At 45.9% G+C, this 20,554-nt stretch overlaps 2 protein-coding genes across 3 annotated transcripts in view; both read right to left on the bottom strand.

Annotated features, from left to right (window-relative positions):
- LOC141052486 (stimulated by retinoic acid gene 6 protein-like) overlaps positions 1-20,554 on the bottom strand; it is a 664,959-nt gene that overhangs the window by 529,662 nt on the left and 114,743 nt on the right. The gene's annotated exons all lie outside the window — the stretch shown is intronic.
- On the bottom strand, positions 18,782-20,174 carry LOC141052406 (uncharacterized). The gene is made up of 2 exons (XM_073549634.1): positions 19,975-20,174; positions 18,782-19,864 (listed from the first exon to the last, which is right to left on the bottom strand). The coding sequence occupies exon 2, from the start codon at positions 19,627-19,629 to the stop codon at positions 18,790-18,792; it is 840 nt and encodes a 279-aa protein (XP_073405735.1). The 5' UTR covers positions 19,630-19,864; positions 19,975-20,174; the 3' UTR covers positions 18,782-18,789.

Genomic DNA, 20,554 nt, shown 5'->3' on the forward strand with positions numbered 1-20,554 from the left:
CCCACAGACTCTCACACGCTCAGGATGGATCACACAACAATATAAAAAGAAGATCCGCAAGAAATAATCACACATGTGGGCCAATGTTCCAGGTGTCAATGATACACTTAGAGTGGTGGGTGGAGGAGGACTTCCTGGCAGAAAGGGTACAATATCACGAGATACCAGGTATATATAGCATAGTTTAAACATTAAAAATGTACATCTATATATCAGGACTCAGGAGTAGTGTTGAGCCACCCCGCTAGTGTTCGAGGTTGGTTCGGTTCGTCGAACAGGAGGCAAGTTCGTCGAATTTTTGATGAACACCGTCGAGCCCCATTGAAAACAATGGCAGGCAAACACAAACACATAGGAAACAGTTACAAAACACCTTAAAAGGTGTCCCAAAGCAGACACAATGCTCAGAAGACAAAAATAACATATGGAAAAGGGCAACTACATATAGAAAAGAGGTGGAGGAGTAAAAGGAGGAGGAGACACAGACATAGGCAGGTCATGCCCTTATAAAGTCAAGAAAGGCTGGACTAAAAATCTAAAATAAAAAAATCTAAAATTCTAAAATCGAAGACGATTTAAGCAAAGTGTTCGAGTTCGACGAACGGCTCGAACAACCCCCAAAACAGCTCAAATTTGAACTTGGCGAACAGGTCGACTCGAACACCGCTCATCTCTAATCAGGAGGCAGACTCAGACGGTCTCAGACCCAATATGGTTTTGACAGGATTGTAGAAAGTTGAGCAAGGGTACAGTATCATCGGATAACAGGTATATATGTAGCACAGTTTACACATTAAAAATCTATGTGTATATATCAGGAGGCAGACTCAGACGGTCTCAGGCCCAGTATGGATTCAACAAGATTGCAGAAATTTGAGAAAGGGTACAGTATCACCGGAAAGCAGGTATATATGTAGCATGATTTACACATTACAAATCGATATCTATATATCAGGAGGCAGACTCAGATGGTCTCAGGCCCAGTATGGATTCAACAAGATTGTAGAAAGTTGAGAAAGGGTACAGTATCACTGGATACCAGGCATATATAGCATAGTTTAAACATTAAAAATCTCTGACAGACACTCACAGCCTCAGTATGGATTAGTCAACAATCTAAAAAATAGAAAAAGGGTAATGTATTCGAAGCATACACCAGTATACACTGTTGGGGGTATTTTTCAATCTTCATATATATTTCAGTCTCAGTAAGACAGTCCAGACTCTCCGCAAGAGGAAATGAGATGGATACAAGAACAGACGGAAAGTCAAATGATTGCAGAAATTTTGGAATTACTAATCACGGGAAAAACTCCTGGGAGAATTCTCAGAGGCGATGCTGACCATCAACTACTTTGTCTGTGGAGACAGTGAAAACAGTTCTTGTGAAGAAAGGTTTGCTGTATCGCAGTACCGTGGATCCCATCACAGTTACTCATCTCCATCAAATTGTGATCACAGGGAGAGATGTAGACATTGTCCTTACTGCCTATCATGACCTGTCAGGTAACTTTGGAGTGCAAAATACAGAAGCAACAGGCCATAGGCGATTCTATTGGATTGGCATGAGAGGACACATTTAAAAATGTGGGCAGGAATGTCACGTCTGTGAGTCGGAAAACCGTGAAAGCTGATGATAAACCACCACTGCATCTCATTGTGAGTCAACGTCCATAACAAATCGAAGCCATTGATCATCTGAAGATAGAGCCCAGAAGGACAGGGCATAGCTACATCATAACCATCATCTATCAGTTCACCAAATTTGTAGTGGCAGTCCCAGTGAAAGATTTAACAGCCCAGACTACACAGCGGTGGAGCAGGGAGAGGTAAATATAGCAAGTGCTGGGGCCCTGAGCAAGCTGGGGGGGCTGTTATGATTGAGTCACCGTAGGAGGCAAAAACAGAAATGCTAGCTAAGTCCAGAAAACCAGAGAGGTTGGCAGCTATCGGATTGCAGACCCCTGAACCTATCAACACAACTAGCAGTAGCCGTGGGGGGTTCCTACGATGCCCTAGACCCCTCAATCACAGCCGGAGGACTAAATAGCCTAAAGACAGAAAGGGAAATCTAAACTGCCCCAGAGCAGACCCCAAAGCAAAAGGCAGCCCCCCACATATAATGACGGTGAAGCAAGAAGAAAGAACACAACACAGACAGAAAGATAGACTGAGCAAAGACGGGGCCCAAGCTAACTAGATAGGAAAGGACAGGAAGGCTGCTGTCTGCAATCTGTGAAAAACCCTATGAAAAATAAGAGCCAACAGACTGACAGTGAAAAAGGCCCTGAAGACGCTAGGCTTCAAAAAGACTATGTCAGTACTCAGGAATATTCTGAAGACAGAGCAACAGGCAAAAGGAGATTGAGCTCACCCCAGCAGGGAATGGCAGAATCCAGAAAAGCAAGGCAAACAAAAACAAAACACAAATGCTAAAAGGCAAAGAAGAAAACTTAGTTTTAGAGGAGCAGGAATCAGACTGGTCTCCAAGAAGTCCAAAGAGAAATCACCCGCAGGGCAGAAGGGCGTCGGCAGCCTTATATCCAGTCCGTGACTCCACTCAGCCAGTCATCATCATTAGGCTCAGGTGCCTGATAATCAGGCTCATTACCTTCCTTTACCAGAATAGGGAGTTCACCAGACCTCAGTGACGAAGCGGAAAATGAACTCACAACAGTACCTCCCCCTTGAGGAGGGGTCACTGAGCCCTCAACCACGCCACCAGGGCGATCAGGGTGAGCCCGATGAAAGGCACGCACCAATCTTTTGGCATGAATATCAGAGGCAGAGACCCAGGAATTATCATCCTGACCATAACCCTTCCACTTAACCAAATACTGGAGTCTCCGTCTAGCCAGATGGGAATCCAGTATTTTCTCTACCTCATATTCCATGTTACCTTCAACCAATACAGGGTCCGGAGGTGCCACCCCAGGAACAACTGGTTCAACAAACCTCTTCAACAAGGACTTATGGAACACATTATGGATTTTAAATGTGACAGGAAGAGCCAAACGAAAAGAGACCGGATTAATAATCTCCAAAATCTTGTAAGGTCCAATAACTCTAGGCTTAAACTTAGGAGAAGCCACCTTCATAGCAATATTTTTTGATGATAACCACACCATATCACCAATTTTAAACTGGGGACCAATGGTCCTATGTCGATTGGAAAACCGCTGGGCCTTTTTCTGGGAGAGAGATAACTTATCCACCACTTGGTCCCAGATCTGGTGCATTCTCTCCACCACAGTGTCAACACCTGGGCAGGCAGAAGGCTCCACCTGCCCTGAAGAAAATCGAGGATGAAACCCAAAGTTACAAAAAAAAGGTGACATCAAAGTGGCAGAACTAGCTCTATTATTTAAAGCAAATTCGGCCAAGGGCAAAAATGAAACTCAATCATCCTGATCAGCGGAAATAAAACATGTCAAATACGACTCCAAGGTCTGGTTTGTTCTCTCTGTCTGCCCATTTGTCTGAGGGTGAAAAGCAGAGGAGAAGGACAACTGAATTCCCAGCTTGGAACAGAAAGTCCTCCAAAATCTAGACACAAACTGAACTCCTCTGTCAGATACAATGTTCTCAGGAATCCCGTGCAAGCGAACCACCTGTTGCAAAAACAGGGGCACCAACTCAGAGGAAGATGGCAACTTAGGGAGTGGTACAAGATGAACCATCTTAGAGAACCTATCACAAATCACCCAAATAACAGTCATTTTTTTAGAGACCGGCATATCAGAGATGAAATCCATTGAAATATGGGTCCATGGCCTCCTGGGGACCGGCAAAGGCATCAACAACCCACTAGAGCGAGAACAAGATTTAGACCGGGAGCAAGTCCCACAGGACTGCACAAAATTCCTGACATCATGAGACAAGGTGGGCCACCAAAAAGAGCGACTCACCAGAACTCTAGTACCAAAAATACCTGGATGACCAGCCAATGCAGAGCAATGAACTTCAGACATCACTCTCTTCTTCCACTGGTCAGGAACACACAACTTTCCACTGGGGCAACGCTCAGGTTTGTCCTCCTGGAACTCTTGCAGAGCAAGTCTCAAATCGGGCGAGATGGCAGAAAGAACTACTCCTTAGCCTAAGATGGTAGCAGGCTTGGTCACCACAGGATAATCAGCAAAGAAGCTCCTAGAGAGGGCGTCAGCCTTGACATTCTTAGTTCCAGGAACAAAAGAGACCACAAAATCAAAACGTGTAAAAAACAAGGCCCACCTAGCCTGTCTAGGATTCAAGCGTTTAGCCGACTCTAGGTAAATCAAATTCTTGTGGTCAGTGAGGACCACATCTTGATGTTTAGCTCCCTCCAACCAATGTCTCCACTCCTCAAATGCCCATTTCATGGCCAACAGTTCCCGATTCCCCACATCATAGTTACGTTCAGATGGAGAGAACTTTCGGGAAAAGAAAGCACAGGGATTCATTTTAGATGTTACAGGATCCTTTTGGGACAAAACAGCTCCTGCACCAATCTCAGAAGCATCCACCTCTACCTGGAACGGGAGTGAGACATCAGGTTGCCGCAAAACCAGGGCGGAGGTAAATCTTCGCTTCAGCTCCTGAAAGGAAGTAACAGCCTCAGGAGACCAATTCAACACATCAGCACCCTTCTTAGTCAGATCAGTCAATGGCTTGGCAATACTAGAAAATCTTGCTATAAATTTCTGATAAAAATTAGCAAAACCCAAAAACTTCTGGAGGGCCTTCAAAGAAGTGGGCTGAACCCAATCATAAATGGCCTGTACTTTGGCCAGGTCCATTTCAATAATTGACGGAGACAAAATAAATCCCAAAAATGAAATCCTCTGTACTCCAAAAAGGCATTTCGATCCTTTGACATACAGGGAATTCTCCCTCAAGATCCGGAACACAGTCCGAATATGTTCCACATGAGAACCCCAATCCTTGGAGAAGATCAAAATATCATCCAGATAGATAGTCAAAAATTTATCGACAAAGTCTCGGAAAATATCGTTCATGAAGCACTGGAAGACAGAAGGGGCATTAGTGAGCCCAAAAGGCATCACCAGGTACTCAAAATGTCCCTCCGGAGTATTAAACGCCGTCTTCCATTCATCCCCCTGCTTAATGCGGATAAGATTATACGCCCCCCTGAGGTCAAGCTTGGTAAACCAGCAAGCACCTCTAACTCTAGAGAATAGATCCGAAATCAGGGGTAACGGATACTGATATTTAATAGTAATTTTGTTGAGGGCACGATAATCAATACAAGGCCTTAAAGAACCATCCTTTTTGGCCACAAAAAAAAAAAACGCACCTAAGGGTGAAGAGGATGGTCTAATATGACCCTTCTCCAACGCCTCCTTAATATAGGACCGCATAGCCTCGTGCTCGGGTACAGATAAATTGAAGAGCCGGCCCTTGGGAAATTTACACCCCGGGCTCAGTTCAATTGCACAGTCATAACTCCTATGAGGAGGCAAGGACGCAGACTCATTCTCACTAAATACATCATAAAAGTCCGCCAAATAGTCAGGAACATCATGCGACTGAGGAGAGGTGGAAAAAACCGGAGCCTCACTAAAGGCACACCGACAACCCCAACTCACCACAGACACAGATTTCCAATCCAAAACCGGATTATGAATTTGCAACCAGGGAAACCCCAGAACAACGGCATCATGCAGACCATGCAACACCAAAAATCTGCAATTTTCTTGATGGTCTGGGGCGACCCGCATGACCACCTGGGTCCAAAACTGAGGTTTATTTTTCGCCAAAGGAGTAGCATCAATCCCCCTCAAAGGGATAGGCGTCTGCAGAGGTGTCATCGGAAATCCACAACGTTTAGCAAAATCCAAGTCCATTAGGTTTAGCGCTGCTCCTGAATCCACAAAAGCCTTGGCGGAAAATGTGGACAGGGAGCAGATCAGAGTAATTGCCAGAAGAAACTTAGGTTGAACACCACCAACAGAAAACGTGTGTGCAAAGCGTTTCTCTTGTTTAGGACAAACAGAAATAATATGCGAGGCATCTCCACAGAAAAAACACAGCTTATTACGCCTTCTGAACTCCTGACGTTGCGCCTTAGACAAAACTCTATCACATTGCATAGGTTCAGATGTCTGTTCAACCGGTGGCAACACCTCTCGTGCAATCCTGCGTTCACGTAAACGCCGATCAACCTGAATGGCTAATGACATAGAATCGTCAAGACCAGAGGGAACAGGAAATCCCACCATAGTATCTTTTACGGCTTCTGACAAACCCTTCCGAAAGAGAGCAGCCAAGGCATTATCATTCCAGGTAGTAAGGACCGCCCACTTTCGGAACTTTTGACAGTACAACTCTGCAGAATCTCGACCCTGGTTCAATGCCAACAGCGTCTTTTCAGCCTGATCAATAGCATTAGGTTCGTCATACAACAACCCCAAAGCTTGAAAGAATGCGTTCACATTAGTCAGAATAGGATCATCTGGTTTCAAAGAAAACGCCCAATCCTGGGGATCGCCACGCAGTAAAGAGATGACAATTTTAACCTGCTGCGCGGAGCTCCCTGACGAGTTAGGCTTCAAGGCAAAAAATAATTTACAATTATTTTTGAAACTCAAAAATTTAGATCGATCCCCCAAAAATACATCAGGTGTAGGGATCTTTGGTTCAACAGCATGCGAACGAGCAAGGTAGGCGGAAATTCCCTGCACTTCCGCAGCGAGCTGCTCCACACGATCAGACAATTGCTTTATCTCCATTGAGAGAAAAAAAAATTCCCCCTATGGCCTCAGAGATATAGACAATTCTTTCCTGCTATTGAGTACCCTAGGATCTGCGGTATGGCGGGTGATTCTGTTATGATTGAGTCACCGTAGGAGGCAAAAACAGAAATGCTAGCTAAGTCCAGAAAACCAGAGAGGTTGGCAGCTATCGGATTGCAGACCCCTGAACCTATCAACACAACTAGCAGTAGCCGTGGGGGGTTCCTACGATGCCCTAGACCCCTCAATCACAGCCGGAGGACTAAATAGCCTAAAGACAGAAAGGGAAATCTAAACTGCCCCAGAGCAGACCCCAAAGCAAAAGGCAGCCCCTCACATATAATGACGGTGAAGCAAGAAGAAAGAACACAACACAGACAGAAAGATAGACTGAGCAAAGACGGGGCCCAAGCTAACTAGGTAGGAAAGGACAGGAAGGCTGCTGTCTGCAATCCGTGAAAAACCCTATGAAAAATAAGAGCCAACAGACTGACAGTGAAAAAGGCCCTGAAGACGCTAGGCTTCAAAAAGACTATGTCAGTACTCAGGAATATTCTGAAGACAGAGCAACAGGCAAAAGGAGATTCAGCTCACCCCAGCAGGGAATGGCAGAATCCAGAAAAGCAAGGCAAACAAAAACAAAACACAAATGCTAAAAGGCAAAGAAGAAAACTTAGCTTTAGAGGAGCAGGAATCAGACTGGTCTCCTAGAAGTCCAAAGAGAAATCACCCGCAGGGCAGAAGGGCGTCGGCAGCCTTATATCCAGTCCGTGACTCCACTCAGCCAGTCATCATCATTAGGCTCAGGTGCCTGATAATCAGGCTCATTACCTTCCTTTACCAGAATAGGGAGTTCACCAGACCTCAGTGATGAAGGGGAAAATGAACTCACAACAGGGCGCCCACTCGTGGGTGGCGGTACTGGCACAGGGCCCCTCATAGTACGCCGGTGTGTCTGATGGCAGGTGTGCACCCCCGCCGTCAGAGACACTCGATTAAACTATGAGGGACCCTGTGCCAGTGCCGTCGCCCAAGAGTGGGCCCACCCACTTGTCCAGGGCACCAGGACTCGCACGGGTGCATGCGCCAGGTGGTGACCCCGGCCCTGGGGGGGAGGCAGCCATGTTAGGGAGGTTGAAAAAATGGCATATGTTGATGTTGGACATTCAGCAGCTGCAAATGGAGGAATTGGAGAAGTCCGAGGAAGAGGAGGACAAAAGCAAGCCATTTTTCTGGCAACCTACGTGTCAGCAGGGGAAGGTGGGACAAAATTTTTTGAAACCCATGCATGGTTCATTTTAATGAAGGTTAGATCATCAACATTTTGGATCGACAGACGGGTCTTTTTTTCTGTCAGGATTCATCCAGCAGCACTGAAGCCTCTTTCCGATAGCACACTAGCAGCAGGGCAAGCGAGCTCCTGTAAGGCATATTGTGCCAATCAGGCCAGGTGTCCAGTTTACAGGCCCAATAGTCAAAGGGGAATGACCTGTGTGGGAGAACATTGATATGGGAGGAGAAGTAGTTTGTAACCATAGTTGACAACTGCTGTCTCCTGTCACTTTCAATCGATGCAATATTACCAGTCGTGTGAGCGGTACTTGAAAAATCAGTCCACAACATGGTCATGAAACCCCTGTGTCCATCGCCACTTCGGCTGTGTGCACCACGAACACCTCTTCCATGTTGCCCCCTACGGCTCGTGGGAGAACCATCACTGCCGCTGTGTGCTGGGAATGCCTCAAACAAACGGTTTACCAGAGTTGCTTGTTTGTTAGCAATATTAGCTCTAGGTTCTCCTGTGGCATGATGTTTTGGAATTTGCCTTTATAGCGTGGATCCAGGATGCTGGCCAACCAGCAGTCGTCATCATTCATCATTTTGGCAATGCGGGGGTCCCTTTTTAGGATCTGCAAGGCATAATCACACATGTGGGCCAATGTTCCAGGTGTCAATGATGCACTGCGAGTGTTGGGTGGAGGAGCATTTTCTGGCAAATCAACATCCCTCCAGTCACGCACAAACCCTGTACCTGACCTTGCCACGCCAACATTTTCTCTTGCCCCACGAGAAGCATCCTCCTCCCCTAAATAATCATCCCCATCCTCCTCCTCCTCCTCTTCCTCTTCTTCCTGCACCTCGTCCAGGAGAGTTCCCTGAGCAGACAATGGCTGACTGTCATCAAGGCTTCCCTCCTCCTCTTTCTCCTCGGCTGCAGACGCCTGCTCCTTAATGTGAGTCAAAGTTTGCATGAGCAGACGCATAAGTGGGATGCTCATGCTTATGATGGTGTCGTCTGCGCTTACCAGCCGTGTGCATTCCTCAAAACATTGAAGGACTTTACAGAGGTCTTTCAGCTTTGTCCACTGCACACCAGACAACTCCATGTCTGCCCTCAAACTGCCTGCCCGTGTATCCTCCCACAAATGCATTACAGCCTGCCTCTGTTCGCACAGCCTCTCAACCATGTGCAGGATGGAGTTCCACCTTGTTGCAATGTCGATAATTAGGCGGTGCTTGGGAAGGTGGAGCAATCGCTGCAGCTTCTGCATACGACTGGAGTGTACGGGCGACCGGCGGATGTGCGAGCACAGTCTTCGCACCTTATGGAGCAGGGCTGTTAACTCCGGATAATTATTGAAGAAGCACTGCACCCCCAGGTTCAAGCTGTGAGCCAGGCAAGGTATGTGTCTGAGTTTTGAAAGGGCTATGGCTGCCACAAAATTCTGGCCGTTATCACTAACTACCTTGCCTGCCTCAAGATGTAGACTGCCCAGCCATGACTCAGTTTGTCGCTGCAAGTAGTCGGCCAGTACCTCCACGGTGTGTCTGTTGTCGCCCAAACACATCATCTTCAACACAGCCTGCTGATGCTTACCACTAGCTGTTCGATAGTGGAACACCTCGTGTGCAACACTGGCAGCTGCGGATGGAGTGCTCGTGCGACTGCGTTCTGTGGAAGAGCTTTCGCTTCTGGAGGAGGAGGAGGGTCGACTGCCTACAGCCACCTGTTTCCTATACCGTGGGCTAGGCAGCACTGCCCCACCGCCGCTGTCCCCTGTGGACCCTGCATCCACCACATTAACCCAGTGCACAGTGATAGACACGTTACGGCCCTGGCCATGCCCACTGGACCATGCATCTGTTGTGAGGTGCACCTTTCTACTCACTGATTGCTTGAGTGCATGGACAATGCGGTCTTTCGTATGCAGGTGGAGGGCTGGGATGGCTTTTCGAGAAAAGAAGTGCCAACTGGGTAGGTCATAGCGTGGTACTGCTTAGGCCATGAGCTAGCAGAAAGCTTCGCTTTCAACCAACCGGTAGGGCATCATCACTAACGAGATTAGTTTGGCAATGTGGGCGTTCAAACACTGTGTATGTGGATGAGAGGATGAGTACTTTCTTGTCCTACTGAAAGTCTCTGGTAGGGTGAGCTTGACTTGAGAGCTGCATATGGTGGAACTAGCGGTGGACATGGCGGACTGAGAGAGGGTTGGTGATGGTGAAGGTGTTGGTGGTCTTGCTGATGGTCTAGATTCAGTCTTTCGTAGTAATAACATTGTGATTCCCTGACTGCTTTGGCCTTGCGACGACACCTCAACATTTGCTGCTGGTGGTATGCTAACCGATGGGCTTACAGTGGGGGAAGCGATGTAGCGTTGCTGACTACCTTCATTCGGAGCAGTTGCACATGTGGTACGTGAGGTTTGGTAGTCCGTCCATGCTTGCAAGTGCATGGTGGTTAAATGTCTAAGCATGCAACTGGTATTCAAATTTCTCAGATTTTTCCCTCGGCTAAAGGTCTTTGCACACTTCTTACAGATAATCTTTGCCTGATAATTAGGATTTTGTTAAAAAAAAGTGCCACACTGCACTTTTCCTACTATGGAAGAAATTTTGAGGCCTTGCACGCTGTGCTAATTTGACCGTCTGGCCAAGCTGTAATGCAACTCTGTCGGTTTTTGTAAACCGTTTTTGGACTGCTACGGGCCTGCCAGATTACAGCTGTTGCGATGTTGATGCCTGCTGCGTATCTTCCTCCTCTTCTGAGCTATTGGCAGCGGCACCCTCTTCCCTCTGGATGCCAATCTGGGTCAACAACTGGGTCATCCATCACCTCCTCTTCAATTTCATGTGCAGCTTTCTCTTTGTCACCGTGTAAGGTGGTATAGTATGCGGGAAGGGGCAACCGGAGTTTCATCAGGGTCAGATTCTGGCTCAGTACACTGCGAGGACAATGTAGTGCTCTGAGTGAATGTACCAGCAGAAAAATCTAGCAGTGGCTGTGCATCAGAGCACTCCATGTCAGATTCATCTTAGACTGGGGAATTCACGATTTGACTTGATAACCCAGGCATGGTATGTGAAAAGAGCTCCATGGAGTATTCTGTAGTGTGGCCTGCCGCATCCTTCACTTTTGGTTGGAGTGAAGGACACAAGGAAAGGTGTTGTTCCTTCACTTTTGGTAGGGGTGAAGGACACAAGGAAAGGTCTTGTTCCTGCCCTCCACTGATGACTCAGTGCTTTTATTTCTTGAAACTTCAGAAGAGGAGGCGATAGAGCTGGAGGCTGTGTCAGCAATGTAAGCCAAAACTTGTTCCTGAAGCTCCGGCTTTAAAAGCCGTTTACCTACTCCCAGAAAAGGGAGCCTTCGAGGCCTTGTGGAGCCAGACGATGACGCAGGCTCAACACCTCCTGCCTTAGGTGCTATTGTGCTTTTGCCACTACCAGCAGATGCACCACCACCCCCACCACCATCAGTACCAGCTGGCAATCCCTGCCCACTTCCACGGCCTCTTCCACCATACTTCCTCATTTTTGGAAAAATGTACCCAAAATACCACCAGCTGTATGGTACTGTAAAACAAGGTACAAGGTGTATATAGTATTGTGGAGAATTTGAATCTCCCTAGAGATTTTAGGAGGCTGAACTATTATTTCAGGCCCACTATAGATTACACCTCATTTGAACAGGCTGAAATAGGCAGGTGTATGACCATGCACAAGGTGTGTATATAGTATTGGGGAGAATTGGAAGCTCCCTAGAGATTTTAGGAGGCTGAACTATTATCTCAGGCCCACTACAGCTTACACCTCAGTTGAACAGGCTGAAATAGGCAGGTGTATGACCATGCACAAGGTATGTATATAGTATTGGGGAGAATTGGAAGCTCCCTAGAGATTTTAGGAGGCTGAACTATTATTTCAGGCCCACTATAGATTACACCTCATTTGAACAGGCTGAAATAGGCAGGTGTATGGCCATGCACAATGTGTGTATATAGTATTGGGGAGAATTGGAAGCTCCCTAGAGATTTTAGGAGGCTGAACTATTATCTCAGGCCCACTACAGCTTACACCTCAGTTGAACAGGCTGAAATAGGCAGGTGTATGACCATGCACAAGGTATGTATATAGTATTGGGGAGAATTGGAAGCTCCCTATAGTTTTTAGGAGGCTGACAATGATGCTTTCAGTCCAAGTATGGCAGCAGGCAGCCTAATAAACAGGACTGCTGCACACAAAAGTGTGGAAAAATGAACGTTTGTTAACTGCAGAAAAGAGGAAGAAAAGTATTTTTGCTTTTAAAAAGCAGTTTGCACAGCAGTGTGCAAACAGCAATGCAGCTATCAGGGAGCCTTATAAGGCAGCCTAATAACCAACAGAGCTGATGCACAAAAAATATAGCCTCCCCTGTCACTGCACACAAACTGTTGTGTTGTGCAGTGGAAATCGCTAACAGCAGAAGCAGTTTTTTTGGTCTTCTTCCCTGCTTAATGCTCTCCCTACAGAATCATCATCAGCAGCTCTCCCTATGCTAAGATCGGCAAAAGTAAGATGACGGTTGGTGTGCACGCCCTTTTATAGCCCCTGTGACGCCACACAAAGCAAGCCAATCACTTGCATGCCCTTCTCAAAGATGGTGGTGACCGATGCCCATGTCATCGCATTGCCCACAGTGGAAGCATCATTTGAAACGCAACTTTGGCGCTCTGGTCGCCGACCTCGTGGCCGACCTCATGCTATGGTCGGGTTTCGTTTCATGAAACCCGACTTTAGCGAAAGTCGGCGACTTATGAATTTGACCGACCCGTTTCGCTCAACTCTAATCCGGACCATTTCCCAAACCATCCTTCAGTTCAGGAATATGTCATCATATCCAGAGTTTTCAGCTAATTCATTAGACAGGGCAGTCAGTCCATCAAGAGCTTTGGAGATACTTCAATCAGGATTTGTATTACGGATAAACGTGCAACAAAATCCTCCAAACATTTTATATACACCTACCTTTTCTGCTAAGAGCTTGTCTAATGCCATCCTATTCTGCCAAGCCATGAGAAAAGTTGGTCCTAATTACTCAGCTATCCCTTTAACTGCATCTCGGGTATAATTAATAAATCTCTTCTGGTTATAGTATAAGTAGTTTATCCAATCTACTTTCTTTTCTATAATCACCCACCAAATTATGGATTGCCACCCGGCTGCTACCTGGTTCCTAGCCTTGTACTCGTTGGACACTCCCCTGGGAACTCCAATGTCATCTATGTAGATACTAGAATCGAAGGATCCTTGCAGAGTTTCATGCTTCTGTCTCTTCCACTACGTACCTTTGGCCATTTCCCTGTTGACAACAGGTGGAACTACATGATTAGCTGGACCACAGCACAATCCCCTCAGAAACCATGTGGTAGTCTGGCTCTTATCTTTTTATCACCACATAACCACCATAAATCTGCTTTCAGGGTAGTGTAGTTTGATCATATGGCTGAGTACTTGGCCCTGTGGGAGACAATGATCCATTCTCTACAAGAGTCGCCTTGGAGCTCTCCAAAGTCGTGCCCATGCCCTGGAAGACTAAAACAAGTATAGTTACCAGGATTAGCAATCACCTGTACTGGGATATCCGGTTTCTCAAGTGGGGGATATAAAAATGATAACATTTTACATTTTCTTTCCCTTTCTGAGCTGACATAAATTTTACTATATAACTTAATTTTTTAAGCTTTCTGCAATGTATTTAAGTCATTCTAACCATTCATTCTTCTCACAGCCTCTCTCTAGAGCTAGTTTATCTTCCTAAGTTAGGTTAGACAATCTAACTATGAACCCTATAGACTCTGTTATGGTTCTCTCTGGCATACCTTCTTTAGGTCTATGTTTGGTATTATTCTGAACTTCTATGTAGAAATGTCCTATTGGGTCTGTTCCTGACATATCAGCTCCTATAACCTTTGATCCCTCATCTTAAGGTACCGTCACATTTAGCGATGCACCAGTGATCCCGACAATGATACGACCCAGTCAGGATCGCTGGTGCATCTCTAAATGGTCGCTGGTGAGCTGCCAAACAGGCAGATCTCACCAATGACATAGCAGCGGTTGGCGGTCGTTACTTACCTGTCAGACGCGGCGATGAAGACGTCCTCCCGCCCGCGTTAACGCGTCGCTCGTCGGCGCCAGCAGGAAGCCCAGCAGGAAGCGGCCGATGAGAAACGGCCCAGGATGTTCTCGCGCGATCAGAGATAACCAACGGGGCGAGCCGGTCGGAGGTAAGTATCACACATAGCGATATCGCTAGCAATATCGCTACTGCGTCACAAAATCGGTGACGCTTTAGCGACATTGCTAGCAATCTCGCTTAGTGTGACGCGGCCTTTAGGGTTTTTAAAGTTCTCAGTAGCAGATTACAATTATTCTTATTTGTGTGAGGGGATCTCCTTTTTCCTAAAGAAGAATCAGGCTTTAAAATCTGTGTAGCCACAAGGCTTATACATATAGTCTCGGGCTACAGTTGTCCATGCTGCTTTACTCAAGTCACACACATTCAGTCCCCTCTGCTATTAGAGCTTATAAAACAAACATACTTATCAGACTCTGCTAGTTTCACAGCTTGTTCCCTAACGCTGTATCATTCATACAACAGACAAAAATTCACTAACATGGCAGCCTCCTCCTGCCCGATTTCAAAAGTAAGATTTAAAGTCTTAAATCTGAAACCATTCTACCACCCTTGACTTTCCTCTCCTGCTGGGTCTATTACTGTCCAATCTACCATCACCATGATCATGAAGAATTTACATGTGACTAACCCTGATGTACACATCCTAGATCTGACCGTCTTGTCCGGGTAGGGGGATAAATGGGAGACTTCACCAGTTTGAGACATGCTTTCCCTTGTGGAAAACCTCCCTTTGTTGCTGGACTTTGACAAGCAAGTCAGATCCTACTCTGTCCCTACCTGTCTGACAAGTTTACAGTGTGAGAGATGGATCCAGGAGGTGCGCTAAGCAATCTTGACCACAGTAGGAGTAGTCAACAGGACTTGGTAAGGACCTTCCCACTTTCACAAAGACCCAGTCTGCAGGTTTCACAATCTCAGGTTTTGTTAGTGGGTTTCCTGGAACAAAACTACGAGTAGAAACTTCTTTGTGAGTTACTATCTTAGGCTAATTTCACACTTGCTTTTTTTTCCAGCGCGTTTTTAGCGCAAAAAAACGCATAGAAAAAACGCATACAAATGCATACAAACGCTGCGTTTTTTTCAAGCATTTTTACGCGCATGCAGGAAAAAAACGCAGCGTTTTTGTGCGTTTGTATGCGTTTTTTGTGCGTTTGCGTTTTTTTACAGATTTTGGAAAAACCCCCCAAAAAAGAAAAAAAAAACATTCAACAACACACAAGACCAATGGGACTTCATTGTGGGTGTGGTATGTTAATATATAGACCCTGTCTACAGTATTCTTCACATTTGCTTGATTCTTCTCGTGACCATGGATCTGCGCTGGAAGAGTTTTCACTTCAACTTGGATTTGGACATCGCGATGGCTCAGGCGTATGCAGTTGCTTGCCATGAACAAAGGAAGAGAGAGGCAGCGAAGACGGCAGCGGCGGCGTATGTGGATACATCCGATTGTTGAACTCCGGGAGAGCCGTGGGGCATACCACACCCTCTACAGCGAGCTCCAGGCAAACCCGGAGAAATTTACAGATTATATCCGGATGTCCCAAGAAAGTTTCAGGGATTTGCTTGCTCGTGTCCAACAATCCATCCGGAGACAGGACACACAGCTCCGTCGTGCGATTCCTCCTGAGGAACGGCTACTGGTGACATTACGGTAAGTAATATTTAAAAACCAAGGGGTGCGGTCTGATGGGTTTTTTTTAAATTTAGTATTCAAAACTTTGGGTAATTAGTTTTCATGAATGTACTAATATTTTATTTTATAGTTTTTTAAAATAATATACATAAATATTAATTTTACTTCTTTGTCTGTTCACAGATTCCTGGCGACTGGAGAAACCCTATCTTCACTACACTTCCAGTACCGTATTGGAATCTCTACCTTGTCTGGAATTGTTGCTGACACCTGCCGGGCTCTCTGGAATGTTCTTTGTCCAGAATTTATGCCCCTGCCCACCGCTGAAAAGTGGATGGAAATTGCTGACAAATTCTGGACAGTATGCAATTTTCCCAACTGTTTGGGAGCTGTTGATGGTAAACACATAGGGATCATCAAACCCAAAAGAACGGGATCTGAGTACTATAATTACAAAAAGTACTTTTCAATAGTACTCATGTCCATTGCGGATGCCGGATGTATGTTTGTAGCAGTGGACATTGGAGCATTTGGCCGTGGTAATGACTCACAGGCTTTTAAAAACTCAGACATGGGCCAGAGGTTGTATGGCAACCAATTTAATTTCCCTATGCCACGGCCTCTTCCTCACACCGAAGCTCCGCCACTGCCCTTTGTAATGGTTGGCGATGAGGCTTTTCAAATGTGCGGAAACTTACTGAAACCCTACTCCAGCCGGGACTTGGACCACACCAAAAAAATATTTAATTACAGGCTGACCAGGGCCAGAAGAACTGTTGAGTGTGCTTTTGGGATTCTTGTCTCCAGATGGCGAATTCTGGGCACGGCCATTAATCTTAAACTTGAAACAGTCGATGAGGTGGTGAAGGCCTGTGTGGTTCTACATAACTTTGTGATGGCTAAAGAGCACCCGACCTTTGAACTGGACGATGATGCTCCTAACCCATTGCCTGAATTCACTCAGCACACTCTCAGGTCATCCGTTGAAGTTGGCCAAATGAGGGACCAATTTGCGGCCTACTTTATTTCTGATGTAGGACGGGTGCACTGGCAAGATGAAATGGTGTAATGTTTTTGTTTGTTTATGGTAATAAAAAACCTTATTTGATACCATTACTGAGTGCACTATATTTTTTAAACTCCAATTAAATAAAAAACTTCCCATGTATAACTGAATTTTTTGATGTTCACACACCTGGGCAGGTAAATACACATATGAGTTAAAATGCAGCATTGCTAGTCTGCGTGAAATATATTGGAACGAGCAAAGCTGCAGGCCATGAATCAGGAAACCAATTTTTTTCAAGAGAAAATTGTCCAACTAGTTGAAAAAAAAGTATGTGATTTTTTCAAAACCCAACCCTCAAAACCCAACCCCAATGAAAGTCAATGGGGAATACAAGTCAGCATTGAGTGGATGAATGTAATCAGCTCAATTCCAACTTTTATTTAAAATTGTGGTAGTGTAGAAATAGACAAGTTTCTAGAGTTATTACACTAGGCCTTGGAATGACTATACTAGGCCGTGGTATTTCAAATATGAGTATAGTAGGCCTTGGGCCTACTAGTATAGTCATATGTGAAATACCACGGCCTAGTATAGTCATACCAAGGCCTACTGTAATAACTCGATTTTTACCAACTAGGATCTTGTTTCACGAAAAACAAACTGGTGAAACTTGACAAGTTTCAACAGTTTGTTTTTCATGAAACCAGATTCTAGTTGGTAAAACTAGAGTTATTACACTAGGCCTTGGAATGACTATACTAGGCCGTGGTATTTCAAATATGAGTATAGTAGGCCTTGGGCCTACTAGTATAATCATATGTGAAATACCACGGCCTAGTATAGTCATACCAAGGCTTACTGTAATAACTCGATTTTTACCAACTAGGATCTTGTTTCACGAAAAACAAACTGGTGAAACTTGACAAGTTTCAACAGTTTGTTTTTCATGAAACCAGATTCTAGTTGGTAAAACTAGAGTTATTACACTAGGCCTTGGAATGACTATACTAGGCCGTGGTATTTCAAATATGAGTATAGTAGGCCTTGGGCCTACTAGTATAATCATATGTGAAATACCACGGCCTAGTATAGTCATACCAAGGCTTACTGTAATAACTCGATTTTTACCAACTAGGATCTTGTTTCACGAAAAACAAACTGGTGAAACTTGACAAGTTTCAACAGTTTGTTTTTCATGAAACCAGATTCTAGTTGGTAAAACTAGAGTTATTACACTAGGCCTTGGAATGACTATACTAGGCCGTGGTATTTCAAATATGAGTATAGTAGGCCTTGGGCCTACTAGTATAGTCATATGTGAAATACCACGGCCTAGTATAGTCATACCAAGGCCTACTGTAATAACTCGATTTTTACCAACTAGCATCTTGTTTCACAAAAAACAAACTGGTGAAACTTTTTAAGAAAGAAACTTATTTTTTAGACAAGTTTCAACAGTTTGTTTTTCATGAAACCAGATCCAAGTTGGTAAAACTCGAGTTATTACACTAGGCCTTGGTATGACTATACTAGTCCGTGTTATTTCACATATGACTATACTAGGCCTTGGGTTGGTTTTTAACATGTATTTACCCATCAGTGTGTGTGAGCGGCGCAAACAACATTAATGAAACTTTGTAATGGTGAACCACAAATGTAAATTTATTTTTAATCACAAAAATAAACCAAAAAATTATTTTTTCCGGCGTTTGGGGGCAGATGGTTTCAATTTGGGGGTGTGCAGGGAATATGCAACACTTGCAGTTGAAGATGGTGTTTGAGGGGAAGGGGCAACAAAACTTGTGGGGGAAGGTAGTCCAGTTAAGGGAATTAAACTAGGAACACTTGGAGGAGAGGAAATCTGTTCAGGTACATTTGTTGTAATGGCATGTCGCCGTAGGCTTGTGTGCCTGGAACGACTTTGGCCCAATGCCCGCCTTGATTGATTTCACCTTGAACTTGGGGCAAATATTGAGTGTAGGTCCCCCGTCTGCTGGGGTGGCTGCTGCTGCTGAGGTGGCTGCTGCTGCTGCTGAGGTGGCTGCTGCTGCTGAGGTGGCTGCTGCTGCTGCTGAGGTGGCTGCTGCTGAGGTGGCTGCTGCTGAGGTGGCTGCTGCTGCTGCTGAGGTGGCTGCTGCTGCTGCTCTTGGTTGTCAGTGCTCGTCCTTGCAGGAGGACTGGTGGCGGCAGTGATGGTCCAGGTTTGCGGAGTGGTGGTGGCAGGGCTACTACATGTTGTTGTAGCGGCAGGGCTGTTCCATGTTTGCCTAGTGGTAGCTGAGCTCCACGCATGCATGGGAGTGGCGGTGGTGCTCCAGACAGGAGCAGCGCTTGCCATGGTGGTGTCGGTGAAGTGACCAGCTGCACTCAGACTTGTGGTGGTGTAACGGTGGGTGTCCTGGCTTTGAATAGAGGTGTCCGTGCAGTGGTATGCAGCACAAGTCGGTAGTGAGGTGAAGCGAGTCAATGGTGGCACAGGTGGAAATGACACCACTGACTGCTGACCGTACCGATTATGCTGCATAGCCTGCAAGAAAGCATTGCTGCAGGCCTGCAGCACATTCAGCTGTTGCTCAGGACTAAGGTGTTCCGCCATGCCCTTTTCAATCTTACTAAAAAAATGGTGTGCTGGTCTGTTGAGGTCGGCCTCCAGACGGTCAAGGCGCTGTTCTACAGAATTGAAGCGGTGTTCAAAGTGGTTAAAACCACGTTCCATGAGTGCAAAACCGCTTTCAACTCTGTCGGACAGCGAATTGAGGCTGGAATTAAAGGCCTCGCTCAAATGCATAAACTCGGGCAAGACATTCCTGTCCAAGGCCCTCTGCCGCTGGCGGGTAGTGCCCGCATAACCAGTGGCAGAGACCTGGGACAGGGGAACACCTGATGGCCCAGCTTCCTGGTCACCAGCTGTGTGTGTGGCTGACCTGCAAGGTGCTTCATGGCTGTCGGATGGCTGGGACGGGTCAGAGGACGTCCGAGGAAGGACCGCTCCAGGGCCAGGTTGCAGGGTGCTGCTCCAGGTGCTGTGGAAGAAAGGAAAATCATTACTACCATGCCTTTACAAGAAGCATCAGCTGTGGATTAGAAAAACACAGATTAATAAAAATAAAAACCCAAAATTTATAATACTTACGATCTCGTGGCAAGGACCGGTCTTAGGAACTGCAACGCGTGATAGTGACGGTATCTAGTTCTGGTCCTTGACGCAGATCCACTGCGAACCTGGCCCTCAGCACGAACATCACTGTTGAAGCGGTCCTTGATCGAACGCCAACGTGTTCGGACTTTGTCCACTGTTGGGAAAAAAAAAAACAGTGCCGTCAAGGACAACAGTCACTGCGGCACAATATAGCAATACAATACTCAAAGCAGTCACTGTAGAGCCCGATGACACTGTTGGGTTTCCTGCTAGAATATACCTAGCACGAAACCCAACAGTGCCGTCAAGGACAACAGTCACTGCGGCACAATATAGCAATACAATACTCAAAGCAGTCACTGTAGAGCCCGATGACACTGTTGGGTTTCCTGCTAGAATATACCTAGCACGAAACCCAACAGTGCCGTCAAGGACAACAGTCACTGCGGCACAATATAGCAATACAATACTCAAAGCAGTCACTGTAGACCCCGATGACACTGTTGGGTTTCCTGCTAGAATATACCTAGCACGAAACCCAACAGTGCCGTCAAGGACAACAGTCACTGCGGCA

Source organism: Dendrobates tinctorius, unplaced genomic scaffold (assembly GCF_039654945.1).
Source record: "Dendrobates tinctorius isolate UK_male_01 unplaced genomic scaffold, ASM3965494v1 ptg000160l, whole genome shotgun sequence".
NCBI classification, from domain to species: Eukaryota; Metazoa; Chordata; class Amphibia; order Anura; family Dendrobatidae; genus Dendrobates; species Dendrobates tinctorius.

What these genes read in the sequence shown, in the direction of transcription:
- LOC141052406 (XM_073549634.1), bottom strand. Translation starts at nt 19,629, where the DNA reads ATGCATTTGAGCGAGGCCTTTAATTCCAGCCTCAATTCGCTGTCCGAC.